This window comes from Malania oleifera, chromosome 2 (assembly GCF_029873635.1).
Source record: "Malania oleifera isolate guangnan ecotype guangnan chromosome 2, ASM2987363v1, whole genome shotgun sequence".
Classification (NCBI taxonomy): Eukaryota; Viridiplantae; Streptophyta; class Magnoliopsida; order Santalales; family Ximeniaceae; genus Malania; species Malania oleifera.
In genome coordinates, this window is record NC_080418.1 from 149,817,378 (window position 1) to 149,837,220 (window position 19,843).

Consider the following 19,843-nt stretch of genomic DNA (forward strand, 5'->3'; position numbering starts at 1 on the left):
GTTATGAACATGAATAAATATGTATGATTAAATAAAGACAGAAAGAATGATGTATTATGATATTAAAAGTATTTATGTATGTAAAACATGTTACGATAGGGTGAGGCAAACTCTTCGCCTGTGGGCTTGTTGAGAAAGGCGAGTGCACTAGTAGCTTCAGAGGTGGCAGTAGCTGCATAACGTATTAGGGCAGAGGGAACCTATTTGTATGGGCGGGTAGATTTTCCTATCCTTAGGGCCTTTGTCGGTAAACTATTGTTGACTGTGTGAGTATGAGATCGAGTTAACACTTGAGAGCTTACAAAGTAAGGTGAGTGCCCTAGTATGCTTTAGTTGTGACCTCAGGGTTGCCTAAGTATCATAGCAGAGGGGTGCTACTTGTATGGGCGGGTAATCACCCCTATCCTTGGGTAATCTCGTGGGTTAAATATTTGCATGTGATTATTTAGGTTTAGAAAATGATTTCAAAGTTATGGTAATGATTTGCAAGTGTATTAAAATGATATATTTATACCTCATGTTAGTCATACGTTGTTTTAATATATATGTTTCTTCCTTTACTGAGATGTGTCTCACCCGAATATGAATTTATCTTTTTCAAGATTTCCTCGAGATTGAGCTTTAAGAGCTCGAGGTTTTTATAACATTATTGGGAAAAGAAAAAGAAAAGGGGTATAATTCTACGTTAATTTTGGGGAATGTAAATATTTATGTTTTATGTCTTTATGTGTTAAGGCTGTTGAGTAAGGAATGTTTGTAAAAACACTGAAATGTTTTGAAGGTTATGTAGATTTATGAAAATGCAGATGATGGATGATTTATTATGGATTATAGTTAGAATTAGTAAACTCTGATATTATATTATATGGAGATTATGTTTATGTTTTCCGCTGCGTATATTATTAATTATGGATTATCAAGATTTTATTAGGTATAACGCGTTGGACCCGGGTTTAAGGGTTAGAGGCGTTACAACTCTGCCTATGTTGTAGAGAATATTCGCAGGAACCCCGTGGCAGTTCCCGATCGTCAAACCGGGCTGTAACGAAGTTGGAAACGAAGAGAGAAGGTGAGGGTTTCGAGTTTCTATAGAGAGAGAGAGAGAGAGAGAGAGAGAGAGAGAGAGAGAGAGAGTGAGAGGAGAGAGAAAACATTGCTGAAAATGAGGGTTTGTAAATATATAAGCCGACGTTCGTCGACGAGTTTAAGTAATTCGTCGACGAACCCATGCAGGCACTTCAACCTAAAATTCCCTAAACTCTCTCGGTAATCTCTCATCTATGAGACACATGTACCTCGTCACCGAAATCTACGGGACATTCGTCGACGAAGACCCTAGGTTCGTCGACGAAGCCCTGTTTTCTCCCTTTTTTAAATTTCATTTTTCCTTCTCTTTCATTTCTTTTATTACTTTATTAATTTAATTTTCTGGGTCTCTACAAATATATTGCTGAAAATATTTATATCATTATTTTAGGGTTTTACTCAACCCAACCCAACTTACACAAAATGTATATAATTTCAAAACTCCCATTTCATATGTCTGTATACCTAGGAAAACTTAGATATCATTTCTGAAATCACATACTATAATTTAAGCAGTTAACTTTGTAAAAACGCTTAACATAATCTATTCTCCTTACCTGTTTCTAAAAAAAATGCCTGCACGAATCCTATAATAGTGCCTGCGGCGTTCACACAAAACCTTGTATTCATAAACCCTAATTTAATCAGTTCAACCTCAGAATAATAATTATTTTAACATTTCCTAGGCCCCCGTACTCCAATTAATTAATTAAATTCTAAAGAAAATGCAGGTATGATTCACTTCCCATATTTAAATTTAATTTCTAACATATTTAAAAACACCAATATGATCAAATCCCCCAGTTTAATCTAATTCCAAAATATTCTCAGAAATCTAATTTAATCAAATCCTTGCAGTTTAACTTAATTCCAAAATATTTCCAGAAATCTAATTTAATCACTACAATTTAATAAATAAACTATAATTTTATTCCCCTTACCATATCCCAGGAGTGGTGCCTAGCAAGTCCAAACTTGAAATTTGCTCCGATTAAAATGACGAGAATCGAACCTAGGACCTTGTGGTGGTGTCCAATCATCGATTTGGCTAAAGATTTGAGGGAAATTGAGGAGAGAGAGAGAGAGAGAGAGAGAGAGAGAGAGAGAGAGAGAGAGAGAGAGAGAGAGAGAGAGAGTTTACCTTATCCCAGGAGTGATGTCTACGATGTCTTAATCACGAATCCACTCAAGTTAAAATGTTAGTGGTCCAGTATAGAATCCAGTGGTATTTTCTAATTCTTCAATCGACTGAAAATTCGCCAAAAAATTGAGAAAGAGAGATGAGAACAACGAAGAAAGAGAGTGAGAGTTGGCGCAGGGGGTGCTTGAAATTGAAATGTAATTGAATCTGAAGCCTCTAAGGCTTCAGGTTTCAAATATATATATATATATATATATATATATATATATATATATAACATATTATAGTATTATATTAATATATTATATTATATTATTTAATTAATAATAATTATTAACTAATTAATTAAATAATTTGATTTTAGTTTTAATTTTAATTTTTAATTTTTAATTTTTATCTTTAGGATCACTACAAATACCCTCATTGATATGAACTTTCCTACCAATTAGATGACTTGTGTAATGAATTAAATTATGTCTCAAAGACCTTGATGAGGATTCAATGGAACTATCACAAATTTAAATAAAGTAGGAGGTATTTTAGGAAAATACTTGTCGTTCTTTGTATGGAATAATTAGCTCATTAAATTAACAAGACTTTTGCAAAAGGGTTAAACCCTCATCTATTTTTATTGCGAGCAATATAATTCCTTTCCAATAAAAAATTTTGCAAGGTTCCTTACCGTCCTTGATATTATTTGCATTTTAGAATTTGAAAGTGAGTTTTCAGCAAAACCACAAGCAATTTGGGCCTACCATTCTCTCCAACTAGAAACGTTTCAGGATCCTTTGCTGGCGCCACATATAACACGCAAACGTATGGGCTCACAACCACCACCCGCCATTCATTGGCTTCTCATTAACCACAACAAGATCATGTAAACATGTATCTGTAAGACTGTAACCCCCGTCTGCCTCTCTCTCTCTCTGGGCTTCGAGCGTTGACAGCGAAACAAACAAGCTGCCATGGAAGCTCTCAAGCTGCCCTCGTTTCCTTCATGTCAACTTTCGACCAGACTTTCCCCCTTTGATCATAAACCCGTATATTGTGCACCCACTTCATCTTTCTGGAAAATTCAAAGAAACGCCGCAAAATCCAAGCTCTTCTCTTCTGCTACATCTTCTTCTTCTTCTTCCCCTGTTTCTGTTTCAACAGATGAGTTGCCCAGCAAAGACCCACTTGAGCCAGAGCTCGAGGTTCAAGGGGAGGAAGAGAAATTCGACTGGTTTGCTCAGTGGTATCCGATTATGCCGGTGTGTGATCTCGACAAGAGAGTGCCTCATGGGAAAAAAATTATGGGTTTGGATGTGGTGGTGTGGTGGGATCGGAATGAGAATGCATGGAAGGTGTTTGATGATTGTTGCCCGCATCGGTTGGCTCCTTTGTCCGAAGGAAGGATTGATCAGTGGGGAAGGTTGCAGTGCGTTTACCATGGATGGTGTTTCAATGGCTCCGGTGACTGCAAGTTCATTCCTCAGGCTCCCCCGGATGGTCCTCCGGTATAATTTCTTGGAATTTGCTTACCCAATTGGGAATGTTTTATAATCATTGTCCCTTTTTTTGAGTGATTTCTGCTTTATCCTTATCCTGTGTTTGGAAGGGTATTTCAAAGGCATGAACCTCGTTTAGTCTACTTTCAAAATCATTTAGGACTCACTGAGGCTTGAATTTCAAGCTTCCAAACGCAACTTCAGTTTATTTTTTCAGTGTTTTTTTTTTTTTAATTTAAATTTTCATTACTTTTGAATCCGATGAAGGTGGTCTAAAATAAAATTCTTTGCAAAGAAAATTACCAGGTTACGATCACCCATGGGAAGCTGGGAGGCGACAGCCCCCTCACAACCAAGCTACCAACCACAAGATCATCTGCCATTAGTCCATTTGAAATTAAAAATAAGTAAAATATTGACTTCAGTGATCGTGTTTGTTTTGTTCTAGCATTCAAGAAAATAGTCTAATTCTAATTTTATGGACATTGAAATATGATGTTCCATCATATGCAAATAGCTGAAAACTTGAATGAACATTAAGTTGCGGTTGCATTATTATTAGGATGAATGGCAAGGGGAGACCCATATCCTTTCAGGTTTACAGTGTTATTCGTTCTGTAAACCAGACTAGATGAATTAACTCCACCCTATAATTCTGTTGATCTTCATCTTGGAGAATCTTGAAGTTCATTTTATACCATCCCATTTTTTGAAAGACTTTAGAAGATGAAAATGGTTTGTCACTTTTCAACAATTATTAAGAGTGCTACCCATGGTTTTAAATCACGGTAGCGGGTAGCATAACGTAATGGTAACAGGTGTAAAGGGAAGCGGGAGTAGCGGATGTTACATAACGGGAAGCGGGTGTAACAGCCGTGAATTTTTTTGAAGCACGCACAACCTTGTGCGTTTTAGCGTACTTGCATGTTTTAAGCTTTTAGTCATTCTTAGAAAGAGTGTGTATTTTGAATCCTTTAGTTCGAGTAACTAAGTTATTTGGTAAGGGCAACAAGTTTACATTTATTTTAAACCACCATTGATAGAAAATTACGTGTGTGTGCGTATTGATACTTCTCATTGTTCTTATCTGTGATAAATTCTTATGTGTGCTAAATTAATTACTAAAAAAAAATACATTATACACTTTATTAATCTATTAGACACATAAGACATACGAATAATATAAATATAAAATAGTTAGAAAAGAAAGAAGGTTGAAGTTGAAAAATATAGAACATAAATATCACATTACTAATATTATCAAAAAAAAAAATTCCTAACAAATTAGTATTTTTGAAATTGTTAATTAATGCATCTATTGTGAGTATTTAAAAAAATAGTAAATTTTGTATCATTGTTATTCTCATTATAATCTTTTCCCCCTCTTGCCACTTGGTATATTAAGAATGATATATGAAAAAGAGAGAAAAAGTGAGAAGAAAAAGTAAAAAAAATAAAATATTTTTTTGGGTGTAACAGTCCTATAGCGGATACATAATGGCCTTTACGTAATGGTCACAGTTTGTACTACCCCTGTGTTGAAGTTCATTTGTTGGAATGAGTACAACAATAACAACAAAAAAATCAAGCTTTAAGTCCCACTAGGTGGGGTCAGTTATATGAATCAGTTTTCGCCAATTTATGTGATCATGGACTATTTATTTTGACAAATTTAGAGCTATTAAATCCTTACTCACTATCTCATTCCAAGTTATTTTAGGTCTACCTCTACGGCCCGCACAATAACTAACTCACTCTTCCTCACTAACGTATTATATGACCTACATTGCAAGTGTCCATACTGTTGAGATATGGATCATATAATGAAATTGCACAGCGGAACAACAAGAAAACAAATAACACAACCAATAAGAACAACAACACAAAGATTTATGTGGTTCAGCAAAACCTACATCCACGGAAGCAAAAGGCACACAAATTTCACTATGGAAATCACAATGTACACAATACACTTCAACAATGATCACTCTCTCTCTCAAAATATGCCCATATGACATATATAAAGTTTCCTCGCCCTCGTTTACCCAACCACTTAACGTTCAAAAATTCAAAATTTCATAAAACTGCCGCAACCCAGGCGCCCCTCGTTGACCAACACAGGGGCTTCGTCGACAAGACCAAGAACATCCTTCGTCGACGAATGCAGGGCTCTCGTCGACGATGCCAGAAGTCTGAAATTTTTCTGCTCTCGGTAATTATTCATCGACGAGCTTCAGAGCCTTCGTCGACGAACCTCTGCTGTACCCTCGTCGACGAACATAGGCCCTTCGTCAACGAGTCCTGCTGTGCTGCTCCCTTCATGTTTTTCCTCATTTCTTCTTTGCTTATCAAAACAGAAGTATAAGAGTCATAAATAACAATCTCCATCTTGGCGATTATACGCCCCTTAGGAGAATCTCAAAAACATGAACTGCTTCACTTTGAATTTAAAAACGCTTGGTTGAGTATGTCTCCCTTCTATCACTTGGAGACATGAAGTAAGTCCAAGTAATGCTTGAACTTCTTTGAAGTAACTGATTTGATCAGAATATCTGCTGTATTATCAGATGTGTGAACTTTTTCTAATACAAGTTCACTCGAAGCAATCAATTCCCAAACTTTGTGGAACCTCACATCAATGTGTTTGGTCCTAGCATGGTATATCTGATTCTTCGTCAAGTAAATGACACTCTAACTATCACAATGCCCACACCATCTTGCTGTAACCCTAACTCTTTGACTAAACCAGTAAGCCATAAGGCCTCCTTTGCAGCTTCGGAAACTTCCATATATTCCGCCTCAATCCTGGACAATGCTACCAGAGACTATACCATGGATCTCCAATATGTCGGTCTTCCTACAAGGGTAAACACATATTCCATTGTAGACCTTCTGCCATCCATATCTCCAGCATAATCTGCATCAACAAATCTCATAACTGAAGGACAACCCTATTGCTTTCCGAACATGTTGCCGTATCTTGATGTACCCCGCAGGTATCTGAGTATCCATTTTACAGCTTCCCAATGTTGTCTTCCTAGATTAGAGAGGAACTTGCTCACCACGCTCACTGCATGAGCTAAATCTGGTCTCGTACATACCATGACATATATTAAACTCCTCACAGCACTAGCATAGGGGACTTTTGAAATGTTCTGGATTTCCTCATCCGAACTTGGGTAATGTGTAGTAGACAACTTAAAATGATTCGATAGAGGTGTACTCACCGGTCTTGCATCAACCATGCTAAACCTTTCCAACACCTTCTGCACATAACCGCCCTGATATAACCATAATCTTCCTATAGTCCTGTCTCAGAGAATCTCCATCTCAAGAATTTTCTTGGCTGAACCAAGATCTTTCATGTCAAATTCCTTATGCAACAGGTTCTTTAACTGATTCACCTCAGTTAAATCCTTTGTAGCTATCAACATGTCATCAACGTACAATAACAAGAAAATAAGTGAGTCATCATCAAGTTTATTCACATATACGGAGCAGTCATAATCACACCGTTTGTAATCAATCTTCATCATGTACGAATCAAACCGTTTATACCATTACCTCGGAGACTGGTTCAGCCCATAAAGAGATTTCTTCAACCTGCAAACAAATTTTTCTTTTCCTGGTTCAATGAATCCCTCCGGCTGTACCATGTAAATTTGTTCCTCCAAGTCACTATAAAGAAATGTTGTCTTCACGTCCATTTGTTCCAAATGAAGATCGAAATGAGCTACCAACCCCAACATAATTCTAATAGAAGTATGTTGGACCACTGGAGAAAAGATCTCATCATAATCTATCCCCTTCTTTTATGAGTATTTTTTTGCCACCAACCGTGCCTTGAATTTCTCTCCTTCCTTTTCTGATATTGCCTCATTCTTCCTATACACCCATTTGCACCCAATCGGTCTCTTTCCATCTGGAAGCTCCACCAATTCCCAAGTTTGATTTTTACGTTGTGACTCCATTTCATCAATCATTGCTCCCATCCATCTATCTTTCTCCTGACCGTGCACTGCCTCTTGAAATGTAGTTGGATCGTTGCAACTAGTAAGAAAAGCATAAGACACTAACTCTTCAAACCCATACCTTGGTGGAGGCCGAATAGTGCGTTTGGATCTTCTTAACGGAATATCGTCGACTTGTAGGTTTTCCAAGCTAGAGCTCCTCGCAACCACGAGACCATGATCATTTCCGTTGCCCTGAACTTCCAACTCCACCTGCACAATATGTAGCTTTCTGGCTCCTATTTCTGTTTATCAAACTCTTGAGTACGCTTCACCATAGCCTTCTCATCAAGGACTACATCTCTACTGATCACTACCTTGTTTGCGATTGGGTCTCACAGCTTATACCCCTTCACACTCTTTGAATATCCCAAGAAGATGCAACGAGGAGATTTCGGGTTAAGTTTAGACCTCTACTCACTAGACACGTGAACATAGGCTGGACATTTCCCGTCTAAACCTCTTCCTCTACTTTACCCGCTAGTGATGCCCTTGGTGATTGGTTAACTAGAAAACAAGTCGTACTAATTGCCTTGGTCCAGAAGTTCTTCGATAGCCCTGCATTCAATCTGAGACACCGAGCCCTATAAGCAAGAGTCCGGTTCATCCGTTCTGCCACATCATTTTGCTGAGGTGTTCGGCGAACTGTAAAATGTCTCTTGATACCCTGTTCCGTACAAAACTCCATAAACCGAGAATCAGCGTACTCAGTCCTATTATCCGACCTTAAGTATTTGATTCTCTTCCCTGTTAGGTTTTCCACTTCAGCCTTCCAAATCTTAAATTTGGCAAACGTACTAGATTTGTGACGCATGAAGTAAACCCAGACCTTCTGTGAGTAATCATCAATGAAACTCACATAATACACATGTCCACCCTTTGATGCAATTCTAACTAGGCCCCAAACATCTGAATATACATAGTCAAGGATTCCTTTCGTCTTGTGAGTAGCTGATCTGAATTTTGCCCTATTCCATTTTCCAAGAACACAAAACCTACAAAATTCTAACTAACACGTTTTCAAACCTTTCAACAATTTTCTCTTGTGTAGTTCTTTCATGCCATATTCTTCTATATGCCCAATACGCATATGCTACAAGACGGTCTCATCTAATTCAGCATCCACGGTTACAACTCCACCTACAACGGCAGTTCCCTGCAACGTGTAAATATTTTTATCCAATTTCTGCCCTTTCATTACAGTCAGATTACCTTTCCATACCGTCAAGACTCCACCTTTGGACTTGTAATTAAAACCATTACAATCTAATGTGCCAAGAGATATGAAACTCTTTCTCAACTCAGGTATATGTCTTATATTACACAATGTTCTTACAACATCATCAAACATTTTTATCTTTACATTTTCTATGTCAATGATTTTGCAAGAAGCATCATTACCCATAAGAACTAATCCAGAATTTACTAACCTGTAAGTGCTGAACCACTCCTTGTTTGGAGTCATGTGATAAGAACATGTCGAGTCAAGTATCCAAGATTCCGTTAAATTATCCGACTCCGTTGAAACTGATAGAACATCACCATCTGCTGAATCCTCTTCTTGAACAATATTCATAGATTTAGAAATCCCCTCATGCTTATTAGCATTTCCCTTCTTCCAATCCGGACACTTTGGTTTCAAATGCCCCTTTTTACCGCATTTATAACACCGGATTTCCTTCTTCTTGGATTGATTTCGGGATTTCTAATTAGACCCATTTCTAAACTTTCCTTTGCCTCGCTCATTACTACCCTTTACCACAAGTCCTTCTCCTTCATCACATATTTTCAACATTTGATGAAAATTTAACAAAGCACTTGTTACCTCTTCCAAATCAAGTGTTTCTTTTCCCCACGTAAGAGTGGTCACAAGATTTTCGTAGGTATGAGTTGAGGGCAAAGAATTTAACAACATCAAAGTTTTATCATTCTCATCAAACTTCACATCAACTCTCATAAGATTACTTATGATTTGATTAAACACATTGATGAGTTGATTTAGACTAGATCCTTCTACCATCTTAAGCCAATATAAACGCTGCTTAAGAAAAAGTTTGTTATTGAGGGATTTAAACATGTATCAACTTTCTAACTTTCGCCAGATAGCCGCTGGAGAATCCTCCTCCGTCACCTGATAGAGAACTTCGTCGGCCGAACACAAGCGTATCGTTGACGCTACCTTTGCTTTCAAATCTAGCCATGTTGCCTCATTCATTCCTTCCGGTTGAGTATCAAGCAAAGCCTTAGTCATTCCTTGTTGCATAAGAATGTCCTTCACTCTCCTCTGCCATAAACCTAAGTTTCTGGTTCCATCAAATTTGACTACATCAAATCTTGCAAAAGACGATCCCGATGCCATAACAACAATCTCTCTGATACCAATTTGTTGAGATATGGATCGTATAATGAAATTGCACAACAGAGTCAACAACAAGAAAAAAAATAACACAACCCATAAGAACAACAACACAAAGATTTACGTGGTTCGCAAAGCCTACATCCACGGAAGCAAAAGGCACACAAATTTTATTATGGAAATCACAATGTACACAATACACTTCAATAATGATCACTCTCTCTCTAAAAATATGCCCAGATGACATATATAAAGTTTCCTCGGAGGTTTCCCCCCGTTTGCCAACTACTTAACGTTCAAAAATTCAAAATTTCAGAAAACTGCCGCAGCCCGGGTGCCCCTCATCAACAAACACAGGTGCTTCATCGACGAGACCAAGAACATCCTTCGTCGACGAATGCATGGCTCTCGTCGACGATGCTAGAAGTCTGAAATTTCCTGCTCTCGGTAATTATTCGTCGACGAGCTTCAGAGCCTTCGTCGACGATCCTCTGTTGTACCCTCGTTGACGAACATAGGCCATTCGTCGACGAGTCTTGCTGTGCTGCCCCCTTCATATTTTTGCTCCTTCCTTCTTTGCTTTATCAAAACAGAAGTATAAGAGTCATAAATAACACATACCATCTGAGTCATCCCTCCCTTATCGTATCTTTTATGTTGGAATGAGCGGCTTATATTTTTCATGCAAAACAAAACCAACATCAAGAGGCTTATATTAGCACAAGATTGTAATTTGCTTTGATGATTATACAATTGATTGCTAGTATTATCAACCCCAATGCTGGAATTTGCACTTTTTTTGTGGGGGTAGAGGGATATTGTACAGTTTATGTCATTTAATGGGTCTCAAAGTTAAAAAGGGCAAATAATCAATTTTTTGAAATTTTACTTCTCTAAATTTGATAGATGGGTTATAAGTCTCCCAGAAATCAATGTCAAAAGAAATTTGTGGAATTTTTGGAACCTTAGGGGAGGTATCTGTATTTTGCCCTATATATATATATATTTCTTGGTCCTATTCAAATTTAGAGGAATAACTTCGCTGTAAAGTTAATGGGCTGATTTAAGATCAACCATTCTTAAAATGTTTCCATTGACACTCAAAACTTCTTAGAATTTTACAACTTTTGATTGGTGTAAAGTTTTTAATTTTAGTGGGCACGGCACTTTAACAAGTGAAAGTTGTAGAACAACATAATACTTTTTAAGATAACAAATTATTTCCTTTCAGGTTTGTCCCAGGTTCTGTTACAGAGATGTCTTATTCTCCTTCCTGTAAATTCCTAATCTAGTATTGAACTTCTTCTTTTGGTATCAAAAAAATATATTTTTTTTTAAGAATAGAAGAGAGGATTCATATTTTAAATGCAACATAACTGCAATCATGTTTAAAGTTAGCGTACTTATATTATTTGTGGCTGACATGATTTAGATTTTCCTTTTTGACCAATAATGCAGGTTCACACATTCAAGAAAGCATGTGCAGCTGTTTATCCAAGTGTTGTGCAGAATGATATTGTTTGGTTTTGGCCTAACAGTGATCCTCAATACGAAAATATTTTTATGAAGAAGAAGCCCCCCTACATCCCAGAATTAGATGATCCATCATATACGAAGTTAATGGGAAATAGAGAAATTCCTTATGGGTACACCATCATGAACTGGCCACTTTTTCTTATTCCACTTTTTCTACTAAAGATGTATACGTGTACTGCTGGATTTGCTGTTAAGTTAGGAAATTAAGGCATCTGTAATGCAGAAAATAAAATACTTTCTTATAATGGTTTTTCTTTTATTGTCTTGTTATATGCGAGGAAAGGAGGAAAAAAAAAATGTAAAAGGTGTCAACACTTCTTCCTTTGTCTACTCTTAATACAGCTGCTATCCCATGCATAAGATTTCTCTGTAATTCTGAATGGTTAACTTTTGCTCTTAACTCTTCTAAGTCATACTAAATTGGCATTTGCAGCTACGAGGTTCTGATTGAAAATCTTATGGACCCTGCTCATGTTCCGTATGCACACTATGGAATTATGCGAACCCAACAATCCAAAAACAGATAAGAACTGTTAATCAAATCTTGTTCTTACTAATTCAGTTATTACTCATCTCTACATATTTATTAGTTCCATAGGGCTAACACTATATCTCTTCCACAGTTAAGGCTGATAGAGAAGGGGGGAGACCAGTTGAAATGAGTGTACAGAAGTTGGACATAAATGGTTTCACTGCAAAGCAGGAATGGGGAATGAGCAAATTTATTCCCCCATGTTTGTTTTATGCTTTTCCCAACCCTGTAGCAGATCAAGGCAATGGATCTGTTTCATCAGGTGGAACCAAGAAGGTGCTCCCTGAGGCTGATATATCTCATTAGATCAAGTTGAAGAATGATTGTTTAGTTTCCCCATTAATTTCTATTATATCTTTTTGGTTTCCCCTTAAATATCTATTCTTTTATCTTTTGTTCTTAGTTTTGAAACCTTACATGCTTTGGTTGGCTCAGGTGCCATCGGCAAGCATGACACAACAACGAAGAGCACTGTTAATTTTTATTTGCATTCCAGTTAGTCCAGGTAATAGCAGACTGATATGGGTCTTTCCAAGAAACTTTGGAGTTTGGATTGACCGAATTGTCCCAAGATGGTTTTTTCATGTGGGACAGAACTTGATTCTTGATTCAGATTTATATCTTCTTCATGTGGAGGTACCTCTTCCTCTTATTTTATTAAAATTAAGGTTTAATGGTTGTTTCCAAATGTACCATTTTGCTCTTACCTCACCATATATAGCAGCATAGGAATGCATCTGCCATTGCATTGCATTTAGTATTTCCTGACTTGCTCATGATTTTATTCTCCTAGGAGCGTAAAATAATGGATGTTGGCCCTTCAAATTGGCAAAGAGCTTGTTTTCTGCCAACAAAGTCAGATGCCCTTGTGGTTGGCTTCAGGAAGTGGCTAAAAAAGCATGCAGGTGGTCAAGTTGACTGGGGAACCAAGTTCAGTGGAGCCCTTCCCCCAACTCCCCCTAGAGAAAGGCTGATGGATAGGTAAATTTTAACCTAAGTTCACTTAATAGAAGCTGAATATCTTTCAATAGAAATCATTTCCTTCATCTGCTTTTCTCTGTAAATTAATAGACATTTTTTATCAAAAAATGGCCGGATGTTTTCCCCTATTTTTATGGTGAATTTTCAACAAAAAGCATCACCAATCTTGTCCAGAAAATGATTCTCATTACATCAGATTAAAAAGGTTAAAAAAAAACACTTGTGATTCACAGCCTTCTGAAACCATTTGAATTTGGTTGTGTGTTTTCACGGTGATCCATATCATATGTATAAGTATAATTTCTTGCCTTGGCATGCAATTACTGTACAAGCTAAAGGAATTTAAATTTTCCATTACTGTGTTTCATTTCACTGTTTGGAAAACCATAAACCGACCAGTCCCTACTGGATTATGAGTCAATCAGTCAATAAAATATTAGTTGAGAATTTTTTTTTTCAGGTATTGGTCTCATGTGGTGAACTGCAGCAGTTGCAGTGCAGCAATTAAAGGTCTCAAGGCACTGGAAGTTGTGCTGCAGGTGATCTCTATTGCTTTAATTGGGATTGTTGCTGCAATTAAGCAGGGTTTTATGTCTTCAACAGCAGCAAGAACTACAATGGGCTCTGTCGCGGTGCTGTGCTTTGCAGCCTCAAGGTGGTTATCTCACTACATCTACAAAAATTTCTACTTCCATGACTACAACCATGCCCTCCGATGAGAAGCAAAACTATTTAATGTATTATTAGGCTATATATGGAAACACCATGTTATAGAATATAAACTAATGAATATTCGACACCATCGTCTATACCTGATTGTGTAGTAAAGCTTAAACATGCTTAATTAAGAGGATGCAGAGTTCATCCATTCGTAAATTATGCTGTCTTCCCTCCCCTGCCCTATCTTTTTTGGTTTGAATGAGAGAAGTGTTTGAGAAAGAAGAGAAGGTATATAGAGTAGTAGTTCTATAAAAAAGAAATGCAAAATAAATAAGTGAATGAATAGTTCATTAATTAGCAAACCAGAGCCTTCCAATCTTGTTGGATTTTGATTTTTCTTGTTATGAAAAAATCATCAAGAAGAAGGGTTTAGGAATTTTTAACCATTAAATCACCCCAAGCATTCACTGTCTATTGATGGTCTTTTTCTGGTAGCTAGCATCTCATTTACCATTTGGCTTTTGAAACTTCGTTAATGGCAAGCTTGATTTGCGAAAGGAATGAGGCAGGAGAGTAACAAAATGAAAATTTGAAGGGGAGCATGATAAAATTAAGTGAGAAATTTGATTCGATTCATTTTTTTTTTTTTTTCATTTCTACGTGGGGAATGTGTGTATGAATTTCTCCTCCATGCTTTCTTTTTTATTCGATTCAACATGTTGTATATGCTTCTAAGGCTTGCTCATATTGGCAAACTTTAAGTTAAATCTAACCTAGTGGTGGAAGCAACACAAGTACCCACTTTTATGTTGCGTTTTAAAGCATGAATTTTAGATTTTGAATTTAGATTTAAATAGATTTGGATAAATTTTAATATAATTTTATGTTACATCTTATCCAAATTTAGTACGAATCTAATCTAAGGTCTCTCCATACATAGGGTTACTGTATTTCCAACTAACTAATTTTGATAACCTGAAAATGCAAGTTCAATAGTACAAATGGAGCCATATAAGGGACTTTTTGAAACAACTTTAGTGTAAAAATAATTCTACAGTTAAAATTACTTCTATGTTAACATGCAATTGTTTAGTTAAAAAGTGGTTCTTAATCTATGATTATTTTAGTTTAGCGACTTGCAATTTAATAAATATAACATTATCTGCCCCTAGTCTTTACAAAGTTACAAAACAGAGTTGCATAGAATGTGATAAATAATAAAAAATCACACTAGAGTTGAGTTGAAGTATGAACCATGCTAGCAATTCGTGAAAAATTTTGATACATTGTGCCCAAGGCATTAACTTTGCATTGCTCAACAATACTTTTATATCCACATTTATGAAAATCATTCTACTATGACTATAGTTCAACTACAATAGAACAAATATAAAAATAAGACATCTCTATAAATCAAGTCTCGAAGCACATACATTCGTTTTGCCCATTTCCATCATTCCACCCCTGTAAAACTCTTCAAAATCTTTGTATCATCCCATTTCTCAAGCCTATGATAGTTCCATGATAGCTACACTTTCAAGTTTTTCACATCGACCTCTCTACTTTATAGGGGGAGCAAAGTAAGGATGCTCTGTCTCTCTATTTTTCGACACATAGAATATTGTTCCCCATCTACCTAATATTTTTATCGTATTATCACCTTTCAATAATAATTTTGACAAACCTTTTTTACATCAAAATGTCATTATCTTGTCTTGTGATGTATTGTTTCATGAACACTCAAGATTTAGCTCGGGCATCCCCACCTAATCAGATCATGAAGGAAAAATGATCAAAGAAGGAAGATGTCATGGCAAATTTTGGGCATTGGTAGAATAATATTCCTTGTGTTGTATTGAGTCACTACAAAGTAGATGAGCTAGGCTTTGACTGTAAAATTATCCAGAGCTCACTAAGCTATAGGGCCTTGAAAAAGAACTATCTAATCAAGTATGCAACTAATTCATACATTGTCCAAGTTTCCACTTCAATGCTTACTAGAATCCTGTGCAAACTTGATTTTCAACTTCTTTACATGCTTTGGTCTAAATCATATGCTTTCTTTTGAATCTAAGATCATGTCCCACTACATGAGTGAGACCAATTCAAAATTTCAAAAAATCATAATTTTTTATTAGTGAAATTTAGGGGTTCACCTAACTAATCTGACTCAGCCAAATCGAAAACCGCTTACAAAGAATAGTTTCAAAAGTATTTAGGTTGGGTTGTGATCTGTGAGTTCATACAAACTAAACTTTTGGGTTGGACAACAAGTTGAAGATGCATAGTATACCTGACCCAATTCAATTCGAATATAATGACAAAAAGGTAAAATAATAACAAAAATAAAGGAAGAGATCAAAGACTAAATGTTGCATATTGTGGGCGTAGTTTGAGGTTACGATTCTTAAAAAATAAAAATAAAAAAATAAAAAATAAAAATAAAACTCTTTCCAATTTAATCTCTATATTCCAATAGACTTGAGTCACTCGCACATGTTTTACAAAATTTCAATCTTACTCATAACTTTTCTATGTTATTCTCTCTTTAAAAAATAAAACTAAACTACCAACTCGACTCAATCCACCTGAGCATCAAACCTATTCAAACAGAATCCATTACAACTTTAATTTGACTTTTTCCTTGAACCAAACTAACCGATTTTGTTAGAAATTTAAGCTCAACCCAAAACAACCAATCCTAATAAAATCAAATGTAATGCAATTACTCTTTTACTAAGCCAAAAGTGATGAAACCATATCAAGGTAAAATATTCTAAGATAAGAAAAAAAATTCATTTTTTCCTCTTGTTGAATTAATCCAAAATAACTTTATTATTATTATTATTATTATTATTACTACTCTTATTTAAGTCATTAAAATAAAAATAAAAAAAGTAAAAAAAATCTAAATGTAAAGTTATAAATGAGTAGAAATAATTAGAGCTTTACCTTGTTCCAAGTTTGACCATATAATATTATATTTGTTTAAATTTGTTCATTTAAGAATTACTTAGACTTTTAATCAAATTCAAGCCTTCTTTTTTATTTAAATTTAAATTTTGAATATAAATTTATCGTATGTGTGTGCTCGCGTAAATAAAATTATCAAAGAAAAAATTCCATAATCGGTATTATGAGGGAAAAAAACTAAAGAATGTTTTTAAAAAAAATTAATTATTGTTAACAAAAAAAAGCTAACAATAATATTACTAAATAAACCTAAGAATACTAATTAATAGGTTTTGTAGTTATGCAGTACGCGTCTGCCAACCAACAAGCACGCAAGAGGTCAAGCTGCATTTCCAAGCAATACTACAAAAATAGTCAGAGAGAGAGAGAGAGAGAGATTTCTGGCGAAAGATCATCAGATCTGGATTTAGTTGGAGTAGCTTGGCTTCTACTCCCCAGTGTTTGTGAGGTCAGTGAAACCCTAATACCTGCCTTCTCTTCATCCAAATTCGTCTAATTCAAAATAGATTTGTATTTATTCCAAACTCGTAATTCATTGATTCGTCCTCAAGATCTGATCTATACTGCTCCTGAAAGAACAATTCTTTACAATGCCCACTGGGCAAAATCTAATGAAGCTCAAGGGCAACGGCTGTTTCTGAGTGTTCTGTCAGCGTTTCTGAGGTCAGTAAACCCTAGTCCTTGTCTTTTCTGCGTCATCCAATTCAGCAGGGCATGGTGTAGATTGCCCTCTTTTTCATAAACCCTAATCTGTTGATGCTCTTTAAGATCTGATCGACGCTGCCCGCGATGAAAGAACAGAGCTTAGCAACAGAGCCCATTGGGCAAAACCTGATAAAGCTCATAAGCAACGTCTGCTTCTCGGTGTTCGTATTTTCTGTTCTCGTTTTCACTGTCATTGCCATCACCTATCAACCCCCTGATCCCTGGCTTGAATCCGCCCCTGCTCTGACCAAACTCTTCACCCAAGTTGAAAATGCCACCTTCAAAACAGACAATTCTGTGCTCAAGACCGGCGAAGACTTTGGCACAGCCGTGGCTGCCGCAATTTCACCTGCTGAAGCAGTCCCGATCACGGAATCTGCGATTGAGAAGGAAGAGAGAATCACCAATTTGACATTAAAATCGGACTGTGATGACATTGAAATCGTGAATTGTTCTGACCCGCGAGTGTTGATTGCAATCAAAAGGTTCAATTTGAAGCATTTTAAATCCATTGCATTTTTGGAGTACCAAACAGCTGTCAATGGATCAAAGCCAAATGAGTGTGATGTTGCGTGGAGGTTTCGAAACAAGAAGGAGAAGTCTTGGAGGAAGTATAGGGATTTTAGGAGGTTTGGGATTGGCATGGGTGAGAATTGTACATATAAGGTAACGAGTTTGGGGAATTGGCATTCAGGTGTCCATGCTCGGAGGCCGAGGAGTAGAATTAGTACGGCGAGGGGAGGTGGGAATGTGAGAACCACTCCATTGTTGCACGATGAGGAGATCAATGACACGATCCCTACCGTGAGTTCTGAGAAGGCATTCAGGAAGGAGAGGTACTTGTATTATTCTCGTGGAGGGGATTACTGTAAGGGAATGAATCACTATCTCTGGAGTTTCTTGTGTGGTCTTGGCGAGGCTCAGTATTTGAATAGGACATTCGTGATGGATTTGAGCATTTGCTTGGCTGCAACTTATAATCCTAGTAACAAGGATGAGGAGGGAAAGGATTTTCGTTATTACTTCGATTTTGAACATCTTAAGGAGGTGGCATCGATAGTGGAGGAAGTTGAATTTCTTAGGGATTGGAAGAAATGGGATAGGCCTCGTAAGAAGAAGGTCTCAGTTAGGAAGGTTGTGAGTCATAAGGTTACACCTATGCAGCTTAAAAAAGAAAAGAGCACGATTATTTGGAGGCAGTTTGATGCTCCTGAGCCGGAGAACTACTGGTTCAGGGTGTGTGAAGGGCAGGCTGAAAAATACATTCAGAGGCCCTGGCATGCTTTATGGAAGTCTAAGAGGTTGATGAATATAGTTTCTGAAATTAGCGGTCGGATGGATTGGGATTTTGATGCTGTTCATGTGGTTCGAGGTGAGAAAGCACAGAATAAGGAGCTGTGGCCCCATTTGGATGCTGATACATCACCCGATGCCCTCCTTGCAAAGCTTAAAGAGATGGTTAAACCTTGGAGAAACCTGTATATTGCAACTAATGAACCATTTTATAATTACTTTGACAAATTGAGGTCTCAATTCAAGGTCCATTTGCTAGATGATTATAAGGAGTTGTGGGGAAATACAAGTGAGTGGTACAATGAGACAAGGCTTCTGAACAATGATCGCCCTGTTGATTTTGATGGGTATATGAGAGTTGCAGTGGATACTGAGGTCTTTTTCAGGTCAAAGACACGTGTGGAGACATTCTATAACTTAACAAAAGATTGCAAGGATGGTATCAATACATGCTGAACAGGTGGGATGTCTTCTGAGAAGTTTTATTACAGCTCATTTTAATGTATTTCTTCGTTGAGTTTCAGAATGGTTGTTCTGAGTTCATATTCCAGCTTCTGGTTTTATTTCTTGTTCTACTGTATCCATTGGTCATGTTAAGTGATTTTTTTTTCTTTAATAGATTTTATTTCTTGCAGCCCTGATTTGAAAATCAACAAATTCCCGTATGGTTTTCTCTCATGCATACACCTTCTTTCCACACAATTTTAAAATCTTCACTAGCCACCAGAATGATCAAATGGCCAGTGGAAAGCATTAACCCTGAGATTAAACATCAAATTTTCTCCCTTCAAAATCTTTGGTTGGTTTCAGAACTGATATCAACTGTCTATGAGCAACAGTCACACAGCAAGCACTGGATTCTCGCAAGGGATTGAATGCTGCTGACTATATGTCGTTTATCTTTTAGTTTTTTACTTTATGAAAAGATTGTGCAATACTGTAATATGTAATTTTCTTTTAAAGATGATTGCTCGGAGGCTTTACTTGACTTTGATCTTTACTTGATCCTTGACCACATATTTACAGCTCGCATTGAATTTTCTGAACCCAAGGCATATTTGTTGGAATCCATGAAATCCG

General features: G+C 36.6%; 2 protein-coding genes across 3 annotated transcripts; both read left to right on the forward strand.

Annotated features, from left to right (window-relative positions):
* The first annotated feature begins 2,969 nt into the window (after positions 1–2,969).
* Positions 2,970–14,008, forward strand: LOC131149750 (protochlorophyllide-dependent translocon component 52, chloroplastic). Its single transcript, XM_058100469.1, has 7 exons — positions 2,970–3,726; positions 11,542–11,729; positions 12,053–12,142; positions 12,241–12,427; positions 12,587–12,787; positions 12,945–13,132; positions 13,593–14,008. Exons 1-7 carry the CDS (start codon positions 3,193–3,195, stop codon positions 13,849–13,851), a joined length of 1,647 nt encoding a protein of 548 aa, XP_057956452.1. The 5' UTR covers positions 2,970–3,192; the 3' UTR covers positions 13,852–14,008.
* Positions 14,009–17,027: 3,019 nt separating this feature from the next.
* Positions 17,028–19,397, forward strand: LOC131149751 (uncharacterized). 2 transcript variants are annotated; one of them, XM_058100471.1, is made up of 3 exons: positions 17,028–17,213; positions 17,317–17,428; positions 17,534–19,397. In XM_058100471.1, the coding sequence occupies exon 3, from the start codon at positions 17,555–17,557 to the stop codon at positions 19,217–19,219; it is 1,665 nt and encodes a 554-aa protein (XP_057956454.1). In that variant the 5' UTR covers positions 17,028–17,213; positions 17,317–17,428; positions 17,534–17,554; the 3' UTR covers positions 19,220–19,397. The 2 variants fall into 2 exon arrangements, with proteins under 2 accessions (XP_057956454.1, XP_057956453.1); XM_058100470.1 differs by having other exon boundaries at positions 17,034–17,213; positions 17,317–19,397.
* Positions 19,398–19,843: the final 446 nt, after the last annotated feature.